Source organism: Staurois parvus, unplaced genomic scaffold, assembly GCF_062004578.1.
Source record: "Staurois parvus isolate SC_StPar_1 unplaced genomic scaffold, SC_StPar_1.0 ptg000206l, whole genome shotgun sequence".
Classification (NCBI taxonomy): domain Eukaryota; kingdom Metazoa; phylum Chordata; class Amphibia; order Anura; family Ranidae; genus Staurois; species Staurois parvus.
The window spans coordinates 1354649-1373119 of NW_028318002.1; the positions used below are offsets into that span (position 1 = coordinate 1354649).

Consider the following 18471-nt stretch of genomic DNA (forward strand, 5'->3'; position numbering starts at 1 on the left):
TTGTCAGGAGATAATTAATGTTATTCACTTTACCTGTCAGTGGTCATAATGTTATGGCTAATTGGGGTATGTTTGCATATGTGGTTTTTACGCACCGAAAAAGTTGGGTGTCCAGGTTAAAATTCCCAAAGATAAAAGATAACAGTGCAGACACAAATCAGTGATTCAGCACAACACACACATACATTTTGCTAATCTTTGATTTTAGATTCCCAGGCTTGCAAAACAAGTTGTAAACGCAATAAAGATGGTAGATATTATTCGTGACTACTGGGAACAAGCCATGATAAAACGCTCACATATTTCTTCATACACAAATAGGGCACAAAGACAATTTTGTAAATGCCCGTGTAATGTTATTTGCCTAGAACAAGGAATGCTAGGAGTTAACACCCTATTTGGCTAAAGCTGTGTTCATATGGATTAAAAATTACAATATATTATTTATGTGGCATGCAAAATGACAGAAAGGGTTCATTATTAAAGAATAAGACATAGACAGACTGTAGCCGCATTTAGTAGAGCTGGTTAGCACTTAGCCTTGCTATAAAAGTCAATACTCTCACCTTCCTTAGTGCGAGAAAACTCAACCCAATTTTTGTTTTTCAACAATGGCATATAAGATGCAAGTTAGGCAAGCAATCCATCATAATTATTTATAGCAAATAGAGGGTTTACATGTTTATTTAAGCTATCCTTTCTTAAGGGGAATTTCCCTTAAAGTTATATTACTCCTGGTGACTGTTACTGTACATATGAATCAGAATCACCCTCATTTTACAGAAATATCTACTACTCAGCTCACACTTCACATTATACATGCAGTACAATCCGACCTTTTAAATGGACCACTATGACATACTTACACCAAGTCAGCAGCATAATACCCCAAAGGTTGTGTTTACTTTGCCCATGCCAGTAAACAAAAATGAAAATAAACCATGTGGCTTTTACTGTTTCTTACAAAAGGATATAGGGGTGAGTTGCAGAGACAGGTCTCTAGCAGGAGGCCCATTTAAATTAAATATGGAAAACTACTATAAATAATTTTAAAAGTAGGGCAAAAATTTCAAAGGCACAAATATAACTTAAGTCGAGTTCACTCAGCAAATGGATAAAAACTAGATTTTACACCTCTATGTAAAGGTGTATGACATTTTAAAGGATTCCTGCATATGAATCAGCGCATGTTGTCCCATAGTTGTGTATAAAAGTCTTAGACAGCCTAAAGTTAGCAATGGACTAGCTCACCAAGCATTTCATTTTAAACCTTATCATTCAATGAAAATGAGCTTTTCAAACGGTTTTTATTCTTTTGCATGTCACTAATGTTATTCCCTGTGTTCAACAAATACCTGTAGCATATAGAATAGAAATGCAGTATGTGTGCTTGTGCCATGCAATAGGAATTTGTAGGAGTAGGGAGGATATCAACAGAAAAAAAAACAAAAAAAAACATGCAAGGCCAAAGTTACTAAAATCAATAGCAAAATTTAAAGCCGTCTTTACCCTTACACTTTAAAGTGACACTATCACTACAGGGTCTGCACACACGGCAGACTGTAAAATAAGAGGCAATATTGTAAGCTCCAGGGAGCAGGGCCCTCCTGACCCTCTTGTATTGAACAGTATTGTTACTGTATTGTCTCCCGTTATATTGTAAAGCGCTGAGCAAACTGTTGGCGCTATATAAATCCTGTATAATAATAATAATAATATCCTTTACCTTTCCTGCAGCCCATGTGTTGAAAAGCTGCCATTTCTGTGCTATCCAGCTGCTGCAAGTAAGCCACACTTCCATGTATGTATAATATTTGCTCCCTGGGTTCATACTGTGGTTCCTTCCACTGGCTAGTAGGTTACTACAGAAACAAACCACTGTGGGGGAGCTCACCCAAAGTGTTGAATGAATACAGCTCTGCAGGGAGCAGCAAAACTTTTCCAACACATGGGCATCCAGAAAGGTAAGTATATTGACTCTTCTTTTACAGGCTGCATTATATGTAGAAATGACCCTGTTGGTATTCTTCTTGATCTTGGCATCTTTAAAAATTTTGTGTTTGTACCTCCTTCCTACTATGTCATGCTGACTGACAGCACAGCTTACAAACCACATAAGATTCTATTGCAGCAAAGGAAGTAACATTTTTTTCTAAGTTCAGACTTGGGTATATGGGAAAATACTAAGAAGTGACCACAATGGAAAAAAATAAATGCAAAGATCAACATAGGGCATGTGGACACCATGAAAGCAAATATCTTCCAACCCTAATTGTGGAGTCTAAAAAAATTGGGCTTACACAAACATCTTAATATTCAAATGATCATATATATTCAGACCAATTTATGAAAAAAATGTATAGTGTTGCTTTATTTAGCATAAAACACTCTGACTGAGGGTAACTCTAGGCCCTGTGAATCAGAGTTGAGAGCTGCTCTGGTAAATGGAATGCAAGCAAGATTTTTACAGCATATAACACCAAAACACATACATGTGAATGTAGATCAACCAAATCACAAACCGAGCTCTTTTTATGAATAACTTAAACAACTACAAGACTCTGTTGACAATGTTGTGCTTACATAGGAGGACAATGTGTGTTATTAGTACGAGTTCAGGTAGTTGGCAGTAGGCCTTTCATCTCTGACTCATAGCTCTAACAGTTATCCTCTTTAGTAAAGCTACATAAGGGGCTAAGTATATAACTTTAATGTGGAAACACAAAGAATGATAAAAATGCAAGATCAAATGTTCAGATTCTTGCATAAACCCAGATGTGACTGGTTCTCTTTATTATCTATAAGAATTGTTACTGGAGTCCAAAATATTTTAAAAACATGAAATGTAACACACTTTGGCCTATGTAAGAACTCGGAAACGAAGTACAAATAGATACAAATATGCTTTAACTCAGAGTAAGACTTTGTAGTTTTATTTTTGGTCTCGTCATTAAATATGTTACCTGGAAAATTGAAGCGACTGTCTTTGAGCCCCATGGGAGAAGGGTTTGGTGGTGTAATTGCACTGGGAGGATTTGAGGTCTGAAAAGGTGCTGGAGAAGAAGGTGTAGAAGAAGTAGTTGAAGATGGATTGCTGCTTGAATCCAAGTGATTTATTGCTGGAGGGTGTTCCTGCAAACCAAGATTATGAATGGCATGAAATTTAAAGGAGTTATCAAAAAGTAAAGTAAAAGTCATTAAAAAAATTAGGGACAACAGCTTAGGTCAGTGACACCTAGATGGTGGGATGAAAGTCCCTCAACAATGTATTTTTAATATTTTACCAATTCATACATTTATGAAATGTATCATTACTGGCAAATTAACAAATTTACTATTATCAGAAGAAATACAGATGGAATACTCTAAACAACCATTAACATAATTTAGAAAGTCTGTAAAATTAACTAGGCTGCTCATCAGCAGCCTAAATGATTTTCTTGTTTCATCTTCAACATAACATGTAAAGGCAAAACAAAGCCTTTGCTTTAAAAGCGAAGTTGATCTTTCTGACCATGTGTCATGTTACACCTATATTTAGGGTGTAGCATGAAAAATGGTCCACAGCTCTCAACCTTAAAACCGCCTCACCCCCAACTTACTGAATCTGTGGGGTCCTCTCCCACTGGCTCCTGTCACATTTCAATTCAGTGCAACTGTACCTGGCTCCACTTGCACTGCCATGTCATACATTCATTCATGGAGATCTCTGAATGAACAAAACTACAAGTCTCATCTGCTACTGCGGGACTTAAGCAACAAAAGTGCAGTGACATCACCAAAATTTAATTTGAGATGCTCTCCAGATGTGTAACCTCAGTACAAACCTGCAGCTGGAGGAATAGTCTGCAGAAACCAGAGCAGTGTACCTGCCATGCACTGATCATGGTTGCAGTGCTTTGTAGGCTTCAATGCAAAAAAATAATAAAGGCACATTTTTGCTTTTTGCAATATAGGTGCCTTTTTTAAAGAAGGTGGATTTTTCCTTTAATGCTGCCCTCCCTAGCAGCAAATACTCACTTTTACTTTCCTCCATCGCTCTGTTAAGCTGCCAGCAGCCCTTGGTAAGCTTATGTTTGAGCCTATACAGGCCTGAGGACTTCCTCTCCATCTCCATGTTACATGGGAGGAAGGGAACAGAGTCACACAATCCTTCAAACCCAGATGAACCAGCTTAAGCCGCCTTAAGGCTCTTCCTGTAGTGTCAAATTCCTGGCCCTTTGAGGTGCTTAGTAGTTTCTTCCTGCTGACTCCATCACTACTGTGTCATGGAGCAACATAGGGTCAGCAGAAGGAACAAATGAGAATGGGGAAAAAGGAAAGAACCATTAAGCCCAGCAGAAAATCGACATTTATGGAAGTGATGGTTTCTGAAAACTTTTTTAAGTGGCGATTTCTGCAGTGGGAGAGGTAAGTATCTTCTTTGCAAACAACACTTAATGGCAGTTACATTTATGCAACAGTTGCTAGGAGACCCCAGTGGGGTTCATTTTCCGGTTAACCACTTCTCGTCTGTGCATAAACGGCCGGACGGAAGCAGTGCAGGAGCAGGTTGCCGTTCATAAACGGCGCCTGCATTTACAGCCTGCGCACACTCCCTGGGAGCGCGCAGCACCGCGATCAAGTGTCCACCGATCGCTGTACGGGACCTCTGTGTGAGGTTCCGATCATGTGATCACTAATTGGCCAATCAGTGATCACATGAATAGTAGTAAGCAAGATGTCACTTCTGACATCATTGCTTACTACTAGTGAAATCTTTGAATTATCACAGAGGTCACATAGTGCAAGGCTATTCACAACAGCCTTGTACCATGTGACAAGCTGTGACCAATCGCAGCTCTCACAGTATTTCTCAATGGCTGCAAGAATGCAGTCAGAGAGAAGGAGAAATTATTTATTTTACAGCCTTTATGGGTGTTAAAGCAATCTGTGTAAAAAAGGAAAAAAAAATCTTCATTACCCCCCACAAGTAGTACAGTGTCACTATGGTGACACTGTACTGCTAGGGTGACAGTATGTTAATAAAAAACAAACATAAATAATAATATAAAAAAATAAAATAAAAATGTAAAAAATAGTTTTTTAAATTATAATTTTTGATTATAAAATCATTTGGGGTTTTTTTTTACTAAAAAGATAACTGAATAAATTATGGGCAAGATTTATGAAGAAAGATTATTTGCTAAATTTTATAAGAAAAACACTTTTTTTCAAAATTTGGACATTTTCATTTATATAGCAAAAAAAAAAAAAAATCCCAGTGGTGAATAAATACCACCAAAATTAAGTTTTATCTGTCTCAAAAAAATGCAAAAAAAAATTAATATGGGTACAGTGTTGCATGACCACGCAATTGTCATTCAAATTGTGATAGCACTGAAAGCTGAAAATTGGCCTGGACAGGAAAGGGGTAAAAGTGTCCAGACTTGAAGTGCAGGCCATAGACGAAAATTCCAGATTGTTCGGTTGTCACATCGTAAGGGCTAGTTCACACTAGGTTTGAAAGCAGGTATTTGAGGAGCGTTTTTAACATTCCTCAAACGCCTATGGAAATGAAACTATGAGCAGCACACAGTGCAGTTCACATTAGCAGAACATGAAGCGTTAGCGTCGTGTCCCTTCAAAATTGAAGCCTCATGTTGAGTCAGGAGGAGCTGAAGCCTTTCAATGCCTCCCATTCAAGTCTATGGTGACAATCCTCAAAAGACTGGTAGGCGTTTGTGGGCTGTTAATACCATTAGAGTTTATTATAGGCATTTGTTGACACTTGTAAAACACATATAAAACACCTCAAAACTGCGCACAGGGCATTTGGGGAGCATTTTTAATGCTTGTAAAATGCCCATACTAACGCCTGTGTAACACTAGGGGCGTTTTTGAAGAGTTAGAAATTTAGTCAAGTGTGAACAAGCTCTTACAGTGCCAGCTGCAACATGCAATTTTCTGGCTTCAATCAAAGGTGCCTGATCCACCATACTGGATTTTTCTTTGAAAAAACTAAACAAAATGATGGCACAATCATATGAGTTATTTTTGTTTTTTAATCAATGGAACATTCGGTTTATAACCCATCTATGGCCTGCCTTAAACCCCAATTATCCGTCTGCCAGATTGAGCACAAGTATAAGACTCATCCATTCAGTAAATCCAGTGCTGTCCTGCAGTAATCGCCTTGGCGAGAAACGTGGAAGCAAGGTGTGCTCTCCTCTCAAAAATGTATCCCCCCACCCCCTATAAATGATTTAAGTTTTCTCAAGGGGGAGGGGATAATAAGCAGAATTAAGAAAACATGTAAATGAGAGTGAAGTTCCACTTTTAATTAAAATGTATTAGAGGTCCTCTGTTCCACAGCCTACAGGCATCAACATTTTACTACAATACTGTAATACCTTTTTAGTGAGAGCTTTGGGGAGAGTCCCAAATAGTGGTTCTGGCGGTCTGTCCACCTGGTTGTTAATATCTGATGGGACAGATTCCGTTCTTCTGATTTTTGTTACTGAAAATAATAGAAAAAAAGACAATTGTTTACTGAACTGTGTCTTACAGCCTTAATATTATAATAGAATAGAGCAATGACACTGAAGTGTAAAGTATCCATACCAACCAACCAGAATCCATCTTACACTAGTCTGACGCAAGAAATGTGCATGGCAATTGGTTAACATGGGTTAATAGCACTTAATATACTGCTGCTTGCACAGTTTAATAAAGTTGTTGATCTTTAAAATGAATTAAGTAGTATTAGGTCAATTAAAATAATGTTTTACTTACAAGGAAGAAATGATATTCTACAAGGAGGAGCTTCTTTTGTACATTTGTTATGGCATTTTAACCTGTAGGTATAAAAATGATACATTTGAAAATCACTGACTAACCTGAGTTTTACTTATTTGTATAAACATGGAGAGCAGTACAAAGAACATTATTTTTTTTCATGTTATAGAACTCTTTAATATACAGATAAAAACATCAGCAAAAAGAAAAAAAAAGGTGAGCTGTGTGATACTGGGATAACATGCTGATAGCACCTGCATAAAAACATGTTCTGGCAAGAGCAAATATACATATATAATCCCATATAAAGACTAGAGTAATTTCAACACAATGCAAGAATTCATTTGTTCATACGTTTATAATCCTCATATCTTTGTATACTGACAGACCATCAGTTATACAAATACAGACAAAAGCCTACAAGTACATTCATGAAAACAAAATAATTTTCCAGACCTGCCTTAATGATCAAAAAGCTCCTCTAAATGGAACATACATTTGCCATGAAACAGACGAAGAAAGTGCCATAATAGATTAATTTAGTGTGTATTTGGCAAACACAATAGTGTAAGTAGCAAGGGGAAGGTGTGGGTAGGACTGAAGGCTAGGTTCACATCTATGGAGGTGCGGGACTGCATGTAAATCGCATGCTGTACCGCACCAAAAACACGTTGCTGTTTAGCAAATGTAATGCATGTGGGTGCTATTCTTAATTGGAAATGGCAGCACAGTTTCCAGTGCACGGGGAAACACATAGCATCATATGGTTTCTTTGAGACTGTGGTTTCAGAAAAGCTTCAGAGACCTTTTTCCTGCATTATCCGCAGGTATAGCATCCCATACAAAAGAATGGGCTGCGGCACCCATGCAAATGCAGCCGCAGAGAAACCACATACAGGTGAACCCAGCCTTAGTGTTTCACACTGAAAAAAGAAAAAACATCTTCTACAGAAGAACTGACATGATTTCTACTGGCAAGGTAAGTGTTACTGACTAAACACAAGATATTACTCTGAGCAGCTGACTCCCAGTGCTGTAAGAGTTAATGGTAGCTAGTGCTACAGTGAAAAGTTGTGCTGCTCACCCACTAGAGAGGTTTACAATGGAAAAATTAGTTTCAGATTAATTTGTTAAGTAAATCGGTTTGCTTCATCATATTCATTATGCTAGATAGATTTGTTTTCAGAATTAGTTTTGTATACTCGGATTCGTTTCATATATTTGTTGTTCCTAATCGATTTTTATTTTCAGAAGTTATTTCAGTAGATTGGCTATTTTTGTTTGAATGTGTTAATTCGTTACTTTGGGAGATTGCTTATGCACTCTGAGTCATCCCAGCTAGTCCAACCCACAAAGAGAAATGAATAGAACGGATTGAATGATATTGACTGCAGTCATGTGCATCCAAAAGAACGAATGGAACAAAATTCATTTTGGATTAATTCGTTATGTTATGATTTGGATATTCAGATGGAGGCACCTCCATCCAACCCCTAACACAATAAGTAAGAATCATCATCTTATTTCACTTTTATACCTTACTGTATTTATTGCAATATGTTTCAATTTCATATGTACAGCATTTGTTATAATAATTAAAAATATTGATGCAAAATAAAAACGAAATGGATTCGAATCAAACATTAACAAAAGGTCCAAACTATTTTATCATGTCATCGGAATGAAACAAATTAATTTGTTGTTTTGTTAGAATTTATTTTGGATTAGTTAAAATTTGTTACTATTTGATACTATAAATTTTGATTTGTAATTAAACAAATAGCACATGTCTATCGCCCACTACCTTCTGCCCTCTCAGCCATTCACAGACCTTGCATTACTACACTTGCACAATGAATCATGTCCTGTGAAAGGTCAGTGGCGATACTCTCATTCAACTGCTTCTCTTCCATTCACAGAAAGAAATGCATTGTGGGACAACAATTCCAGGTGTTCTGCGAATAACTGAGAGGGCAGGAGGGACAGGAAAGTGACAAAACTTTTCTTTGTAGCAGCCACTGCTCAGGACAGTAACCCTGGGCTGTGAGCAGGCGATGAAAGGAATATTTTTTATAAGTCACAGCCTACAGGTAACTGGACACACATCATTACACATTACCAATGTGTATGGTATCTTGAGAAAAAAAATAAACTTCAGCTTACATATCTATCATGTGTGTAGCAGAAGAAAGAAATAAAAAACAAAAAAAACTACAAAATTGATTGGACACTTACTAATGATATTTAGCACAGCAAACATCTGCCATATAGCATATACAAATACATCGCAAAAGAAAGTCATTATCTCAGAATGCTTGTATTATGCTGTCATCTGCAATCAACAACACTGGCATTAAATAAACCATGACAGTCAATTGGTATAACTCACCTGCAGTGCTTACATTTCACTCCAAACATCATACTTTTTTGACAAACATGACACATTTGAGATAACCAAGATTTTGTAGAAAATCTGTGAAAAAAAGAAAAGATGGCCAATTCACTAATGTTAAGACTTCATCAGTAACAGTAATTATGCAAAATATTACTACACTGCCTTTAGAGTCTGTGTACACTTACCCACTACATTAACACACTAAATTATTCAGGTGTGAGCATTCAGCATAGAACCCATCCACAGTTTATCAGACTTCCAAGAGGCAGTGGAAGGCACAAAGAAAATGTGCAAAGAGCAGTGACCCAAAACAGCCAATTATACACTTGCCTACCTTTGTTAGGTACACCTGCTCAACTACTTGGTAACACAAATTGCTAATCAGCCAATCACATGGCAGCTACTCAATGCATTTAGGCATGTAGACGTAGTGAAGACGATTTGCTGAAGTTCACACCGAGCATCAGAATGTTGAAGAAAGGGGATTTAAGTGACTTTGAACATGGCATGGTTGTTGGTGCCAGATGGGCTGGTCTGAGTATTTCAAAAGCTGCTGATCTACTGGGATTTTCACGCACAACCATCTCTAGGGCTTACAGAGAATGGTCCGAAAAAGAAAAAAATTATCTAGTGAGTGGCAGTTGTGTGGACGAAAATGCCTTGTTGATGTCAGAGAAGAATAGGCAGACTGGTTGCTGTGGCATTCAGATGGTAGGGTCAGAACTTGGCGTAAACAACATGAAAGGATGGATCCATCCTGTCTTGTGTCAACGGGTTCAGGCTGGTGGGGTAATGGTGTGGGGGATATTTTTTTGGCACTAGGCAAGGTGTACTTAACCCCATCTCGCCGGCGCCTCCCGGCCCTTTAGGAGTTTCAGAAGCTGGGAGGGGGGTTTAGGGATCATGTGACCGCCGTGACGCATCATCACAGCGGTCACATGATCGGGAAAGGTCCCGATCGAAAGAGTGGACCTTTCTGTGAGTACCGGACATCTGTGCTGGGAGCACGGAGGGTGCGCGTTCTTAGCAAATATGTTTTTTGTTAATTGCATGCAAATGTGTGGCCGCTTGGCGTCTAGGCCCAGACGTCGGGAGGCCGCACATTTGTGTGTGCCGTCGTGAAGAGGTTAATAAAGTGGCCGGTAAGTGTATATTAGTTGACTTCAGATTAGTTGGTGAAACAAAAACAGATTGCATGATATAGATTACTGCCCTGTGCTTGTTACTTTATTAAATAAAGCTACAAGGACAAAATAAAGATGGGCCCAGAAGGGGGTACCAGTGAACAAATTACTGATTTTTTAAAAACTAATATCTCTGCACTTTAACAGACATTTAGAGAACATCTAGATTTAGTGCCCAATGTCAACATTTACCCCAACCAATAGCTTATTTCAGCAAAGCCAAAAAAGCAGCTCCAGGTCCACCACTGCTTGGAGATGCCCAGTTTTTTTAGTTACCCCTGGAAAGACTGCTTTTCCCTGAGTTTACAGTCAGGCTTGCCTGTATAATACAATTCACTACAATAAAGAATCTGGAACACACTGATGGCTGAAAGAAAGCCTGTCAGGTTTTTCACTAACGATCAGTGCCGTTGGCTATAGCCAGAAACACTGATCAATACATTCTGATGGCAGGGAAGTCTTCCTGCCAGCAGAATACCTTAGCATAGCAGTAGTGATTCCCCCATCTACCTCAAATGTGTGGATGGTGGAATCGGATCATTTTTTTTTTCATTCAACCTGCTGGTACAGTGAAAAAAAAAAAGGACTAATGTAAGGCCAGCTTTGGGTAAGGTCTACAATGTCTCTTTTCTATGCAAATCTAGCCCTGTGTAATTTGAAAGTCTGCTAGAAGAGCACGTTTCGTTTCACCAACATCTTGGACACATTAAAACTAACTAATGTTCAAATAATAACGATAACCAACAATCCATATATTCTACAATCAAACCTGTGCGCCTTACCTATGTGTTACTGAAAGCCCTATATCTCGCCGTACCATCTGTGGTGATCCTTGTGGAGCATCTGTAAGAAAGGATATAGACCAAATTTCCTATTACTTACACTGATAATTTAAATAACAGCCCCAGTATCCAGCCATTTCACTGTGACACTGTATATGGCTGTAAATAACAATCTCAACAACACTAATGTAAAGCGCATGTGTGCCATGTAAGGTGTAGATGTATATTGCATACCTCTATGTATACAGCTATGACTTTTAGGTTTGGTTGAAATGACAATGAAAACGCCTATAATGGAGTAGTTTTAGACAAGATACACAGTCTGACAACAAATATAAGTTATTCAAACTTTGACAGTAATCAGTTTGTATAAATGCAATGACCCTCTCTAGACAACCTCCCCGAAAGCTGAGGTCATGAAATAGTGGAAAAAACATTTAATTCATGATACAAGTGTTTAGTTGATACTATTATAGTATTACTATTGTACCATTGGGCTTGAAATCAGGGCTTTTTTTCAACAGGAATGTGGGGGGGAACGCAGTTTTGGCACCTCAATTACTGAATGTTTGGCTGCTGGGAGATCTATTGCTGTGAGGGGCATTTTGTTGCCAGAGAAATATGTTGTTGCTGGTGGTGGATCTATTGTTGCCAGGGGGGTCAGTTAATGCTCAAAGGGATTTACTGTTCAGGGAGGGGTCTATTGTTGCTAGCTGCTAGGAGGTACTGTATATTACTGCTGGGATGGATCTATTGTTGCAGAGGGTCTGTTGTTGCTGGCTGCAGTGGAAATATTTTATTGCTTTTCAATCAGTAACAAATTCCATACAAATTACTTTGCACCACAAAATGATACTTGGTCCTGTATTCTCTAAAAGGGCTGTACTGCGAGGTGGGCAGGTGGTGGAACCATGAGATGGTGCTTTGAGGTAGGTAGGGGCGGAGACAATGGGTGACTCACAAGTACCTGCACCTATTCCCTGAGAAAAAAAGCCCTGGTAGAAATAATATGGTTTATAGTACCCAATGAATAGTGTGAGGTATGGATATGCAGCCCTGAAGGATACTAGTATATACTGTCAATATCAATACCTCTAACTATTTAATAGGTAGTATAAACATTAATATTTCAATCCCACCTTTTTGGTTTCTGCTACGAACAATCCAATAGTTTAATGTTCAAAATAATTTCCATGGTTCTAGGATTTGAAATGCAAGCAATTAAATTACAACAGTAATAGCTTCTAATTGTGACCCCCTATCTTTACCCGGGATCATTCTTGTGTGCAAACGTGCTTTGTAAGGTGAAACACAGGCATGCACAGTAACAGAAGGTTGCTTGATCCAACAGAAAAACAAGACAGAACATTTTATATATATAGATTATTTTATATACAAACACATACACACATATATATATGTGCACACACAAACACTTTTTTATATATACATGCTGAATGTCATTTCACGTCATCCATATATGTAGAATTTGACTGCTTACCAAACCTGCAAAACACAAAAAAGAAAAGGTTTCAAAGATTTTAGGATACAGACAAACATACATTAATTCAAAATCTTACATAAGAGAGTCTATCTTACAATGCACTGTTGTGAAGAACTGGTCATTTTCCCCTCAACTTTCCTAATGGTATAAAAAATTGTATGCCCAAATGGCACTCCTAATCTGCTATAGGGCCCCTGCCCTAACATAATGACATATCTTTAGCAAGAACCGGGTATTGGTGACAGGCCAGTTTTTACATGCCGATTTTTACTTATTTCCCCTCACATCCCTTTAAGCTGGCCATAGATGGTTCAGCAGGAACCAGCCAAGATCTTATCCATCTATGGGCAGGCTGGTTGGTTGTACCCAAATAGGTGCATTGGTTGACTTGGGTACATCCAGCCTACTGGATTTTTTACATGCAGCGGCTACAACTGTTAGCAGCAATTATTGTGTTCGGCTGTTAAGGCTCCCTACCGGCAGAATACAACAGTACAACAGCGATACGGGAGGGATTCTCTCATCAACACTGACTGCGTTGATGGGGGAATCAAATGATTTTCTTTCCTGCAATCTATGGCTTGCTTTAAAAAAAATGTCTATTTTTCCTATTACCTTCCACATATTGTTTATTGATAAGATTCTATGATACTGTGTATGTGTCAGAGACTGTGATTCAGAAACATGAATGTTAAATAGGCTTCTATGCTTTTAAATGTATATCTGTGTTTTTATAAGTAAAATTGAATAAACATTTGGTAATTTTTATACTTATGTGGTACTGAATGACCATCATAAAAATCCCAGCTCTTTGACCTATTTTCTCTCTTGTTTCATGTATCCCTATGGGATGTGGCGTTTTTTAATCCTTCTATGACTATACACTGCTAATATGTTTATTAGTCTGAAATCTTTCTTCTACATGTCCTTCTGAAATTAGTGAGAGAAATTTGTGAAATTAAACTAGTAGACGGTTTTATGACCAAGAAAGATTACAGCAAGCACCTGATAAATCAGACAGGTTAAAAAGCTTTAAATGTTTCAAATAGCTGACGTGCACTTTAAGTGAGTGCCCTTAGAAAGGAGTTTAAGAACAGATGGAAACACTGAAAATTAGGCAGGTTTCTTATCACTGGCCTAAATATTAAACCAACAGGAAACCAAAAACTACAGTGAGGTTGTCTCATGCAGCACAGGTCTTTTTAGGCTCCATGCACACTGGGCGTTTTAATAAAGCTGGTAACCTTAGCTGTTTAAAGTCACGTTAAAAACATGAGTTTTTCAGCATTTTTGCATTAGCTTTTAGCAGCGTTTTTTGCGCATTTGTGTTTTTTTTTTTTACCAAAAGAATAAAATGTATTTTTTGCTAAAAAGTCCAAAAACGCTGGTTTGTCGTGTTTTTTCAGCCATTGAGCGTTTTTACAGCTAAAAAAACTCATCTAGAAACCCACTAGTCCTGGGTTTTTTTCCAGCCAAAAAACATCCCTGCCACAAAATGCTGATTAGTCTATGTGTGCATGGACACATAGGATAGCATGCTGGGAAGTTTACTGGCTATAGAAAAAAACGCCAAAAGCAGCAGCTGTAAAAACGTCAAGTGTACATGAGGACTTAATGATCATTAAACTGCAGCATTTCCTAATGCATATGAACTGAAGTATAAAAGCATTTAGTGTGATGCTTTGCTAAAACCTTTGTTGTGCTAATAATCACATTTGACAGGTTACACTGTTTGAGTACAATCAAAAATTATAAAATTATTCTACTACCCATGTACCGGAAACTTTAAGATACCAGTTCTGAGAAGAACCTTTTCCATGCTAGCTAGTGCTGTCAACTTGAAGGCATAAACCATATTGGACACAGACATAATATATACTTTACATGGTTTAAATAGATAAATTGTAGATTTATTTAATTTCATACTGATAAAGCAATAGCATGCAGCAACCACAGCAAAACATCTGCCCACTCCAACCTACTGTTTGGCAGCCTTGGAATACTACATATTCTATGTGCTATATTCATAAATCTTTATATATTTTAATTAGTAACTTAAAGACTGACGCAACCTTCTACTGGCAGAAGACAAATGATTTTATCTCCAGCTTTTAGATACACTAGTCATCTAAGGATGATCTAGAACCCTGATGCCTGCAACCCTTTGCTGCTTATTGTGTGATCCTCAGAGACCCTGTAGACCAGGGGTGGGCAAACTTTTTGACTTGAGGGCCGCAATGGGTTCATATATTGGACCCGGGGGCCGGACCAAGAGTAGATGAATGATGTATATGTGTCATCCATAGTAAGTATAGTAATATTCCCCCATAGTAAGCATAGTAATTAATCCCCCATATAGTAATTCATCCCCCATAGTAATTCATCCCCCATATAGTAATTCATCCCCCATAGTAATTCATCCCCCATATAGTAATTCATCCCCCATAGTAATTAATCCCCCATATAGTAATTCATCCCCCATAGTAATTCATCCCCCATATAGTAATTCATCCCCCATAGTAATTCATCCCCCATATAGTAATTCATCCCCCATAGTAATTAATCCCCCATAGTAATTCATCCCCCATATAGTAATTCATCCCCCATAGTAATTCATCCCCCATAGTAATTCATCCCCCATATAGTAATTCATCCCCCATAGTAATTCATCCCCCATATAGTAATTCATCCCCCATATAGTAATTCATCCCCCCTATAGTAATTCATTCCCCATATTAAGTCCCCAAGTCCCCCCTGTGTCAATTCACTTACCTTTGCTCCGCGCGTTCCTCTCGCCGTGTTCCCGCGCCGTTCCGGTCTTCAGGGTGGACTGTGAGAGGAGCCTAGCTCCCCTCACGTTCGTCACGCTGCCCCGCCTACACACATTCTGACAGCCGATGTTTGCCATGCTCCGCGGGCCGGATTAAAAGGTCCGCCGGGCCGTATACGGCCCGCGGGCCGTAGTTTGCCCATTGCTGCTGTAGACAGTATTCTGCTTTATGTTCCCTACGTGTTTGCTCAGGTCAGTAAAGAAGTTATATTCTTTAGACTGGGTTCTAGTAAAATTGCTTGTTTTATTTCTTTTCCTATATCTTATTCTTTTTTGTGCTTCCCATCCCTTTGAACGGTTTATGTTTTTTTCCCCTATGATGTTTTAATATGGATCTTCCTTTAATAAATATCAAATGTGGCAGAAATATTTTTTAAAGGGGCTGTTGAGAGGATAAACTTGGAAGCATGAATTTGTAAAGGAGTTGTAATAGCAGTGATCTCGAAGGCTCATTCAATATGTCTCCAGTCTATTGCTTCCCAGTCTCCAACAAATCCTATAACATATTTGCAGTCTTTGAAAATCACTTGTAGCATATCCATAGTCTTTAATCGCCTCCCGTTTCACATCTGCAATGTCTGACAGTTTCCTGCAGCAATGCATTCACTGCATGTTATGTGTGGCCCTTTGGTGATGTCAGGGGCCACACTCAAAGCCCTCACCATCAAAAAGGTTAACCACCACCGATCTAGAATTTGGTAAGCTCTAGAGGTCCTATGGGTTCCAAACTTAGTAGCTCTTTATAAACACCCATACCAAGGTCAACAGTACAATAAGGTGCCTAGAAATCCAGACATGATCCAACATTACAAAGACTCACAAATAAATCTCCACTCATGAATGGTCTATCTACTGTCTTTGCTATCCTCAGTATTCAATAACCATCAGCTTCAATCGCCATCTCCAACTAACATTAAAGTTAGTGTTTCTCATACTCACATATTCAACCCAGCTGCTAGCATAAAAAGAACAGAACCATAAAGAAGCACGTGAAATAACTTGTAGGCAGGTGCAGTCTGTTTTCTCCACTGTAGGTTGCGCTCGACCTACGTAGTACCATAGCCTGAAGAAGTCCAAGGAAAACAAGTTTTCGCTATTGTTTCCTGGGTCAGTGGAGCAGCGCTCCAGTTGGCTACGCTGCGGCCATGTGATCCTTGGTGGCCATCTTGGGTCAACGGGGTCTATTTAAATGCCTGCCCCCGGGTTTTGGCGCACTTTGTGCGAGTTGCTAGTGTATGGAGAGACCCTACATGTCAGGGACAGTAACTAGCGGTAGGGACAGTTTTCTGATGAGGAGGGAAAGGCTAGGTATGCGCTAACCAGACAGAAGCCTCCCATCTTGGGACCGGACTGGCCAGGCCACACTTCATCCTCTAAACAGACGTTGTCGGCACCTTTCCTCAGCTGCATCTGTGACTACATTGAACTGTGAGTTATTTCCCTAAACTGCATGTTAACTAACACATTCACAGAATCTGGATAGCAGAAGCAGCTGTAGCATTTGACTTACTGTGCCCTGGAAGGGTACGTTTTTGACAACAAATTTAATGTGTTTGCTAGTTTAAATTTTTTCATGCTACCAACAGGTTCCCTTAATTTGTGCAGTTCTCTATAGTGTCTTGGTTTTTTGTACGGTTTATTTGAAATATGTAATTTTCTTTATTATCTGAGGAAACAGCTTCATAAAATGTTGTTATATTATATGTCCAGTGTAATAATAACAATAGTCTGATCAAATCAACAAAATATTTCAACTCAGAAATATCATTTAAACCTACTTTAAGGGGGGTACTTCATCTATTCTGTTTCCAAGCTGAGATTCATGAGACTTGCTCCTTTTGAGTGTTGAAAAATTAGGCAGCAGCTGCTGAAAGACTTTGCGGCTAGGTGGAGGAGGTGTCCGAGGAGGCTTTAACTTCATTTGCCTCTTTGACATAGGTGTGGTGGGTGGAGTTATTGTAATTCCATGAGGAGTCCTCAATGTTAACCTATTGCTTGGTGTGGAAGAAGGGAAAGGATCCTGGAAGCTCTCAGGACAAATATAAGGTCCATGGGGTTCAGAAACAGGGATGGCGGACACGGATATCGAACGAGGCTGATGGCTGTTGGCCTTTGGAAATGGAGTGTTTAAAATCCAAACTGCCCCCACCGGGGATGAGAGGTCAGAAGGAAGTTGGGATGAACTTTCTTTGCGGTTTTCATGAGGATTCCATAATGTTTCCTTCATATCACCACCTAAACAAATAAAAATGACAGATAAATTATTTCATAAATGCTAGAAGAGTAAATTAACTCATACAGAGTGTATAACATTGGCGTTACACTTTAGAGAATTGCATGCTCAGCAGTATAGTTGGGATTTGCATGGAAATAGGAAGACAGACCTTGGATTTCTCTAATGTATGCTATATTAGAGGTTAGAGAGGAAGAGAATAACATCTACTCAACAGCATGTTAGGTGTATCATATAATGTATCATAAAAAAAAAGTGTAATTAACATACAAGTATCCCCTTCACCCTCCCCCCTGCACCACTGACCTAAAGTTACCCTCCACAGGTCTACAGTCATGTGAAAACATGAGTACACCCCATGAAAATGGTTGACTTTTTCAACATATTTGAACAGGCAAACAATAGATCTTGGCAATAATGGTGATATACTTGAATATATGACACATAAAATTGACCTGGTGAATTCTAACAAAAATGCACATTTACCATAAGGAAACATTAAGTACACACCTGCATTTACCACTACTTTGTACTCTTACTACTTGTCCTCTCTGTGGCATGGATGTCATTCCACTTCCTCAAACTCAATCTTTCCAAAACTGAGCTCTTAGTATTCCCCCCAGCCCGTGCCCCCTCCACTGACTTCTCCATCAAGACCAATAACACAATCATCATTCCCTCCCCTCATGCCAGGGTACTAGGTGTAATCCTAGACTCCCACCTGTCCTTTCACCCCCAAATCCAATCACTGTCCAAATCTTGTAGA

The 18471-nt window shown here is 38.7% G+C and overlaps 1 protein-coding gene across 4 annotated transcripts in view; it reads right to left on the reverse strand.

The window, feature by feature from the left end:
• Nucleotides 1-18471, reverse strand: part of KSR1 (kinase suppressor of ras 1) — a 226595-nt gene that overhangs the window by 57561 nt on the left and 150563 nt on the right. For 2 of the 4 annotated variants that reach the window (XM_089678509.1, XM_089678508.1), the window contains exons 1-5: nt 11139-11194; nt 9167-9250; nt 6775-6836; nt 6393-6499; nt 2964-3132 (exon numbers count right to left, since the gene is read on the reverse strand). In XM_089678509.1, the coding sequence (XP_089534635.1) occupies nt 2964-3132; nt 6393-6499; nt 6775-6836; nt 9167-9250; nt 11139-11176 (460 nt within the window). In that variant the 5' untranslated portion in view covers nt 11177-11194. Of the gene's footprint in view, nt 1-2963; nt 3133-6392; nt 6500-6774; nt 6837-9166; nt 9251-11138; nt 11216-12639; nt 12645-17250; nt 17708-18471 lie in introns of those variants that run through there. The other 2 variants (XM_089678511.1, XM_089678510.1) reach the window with 2 other exon arrangements.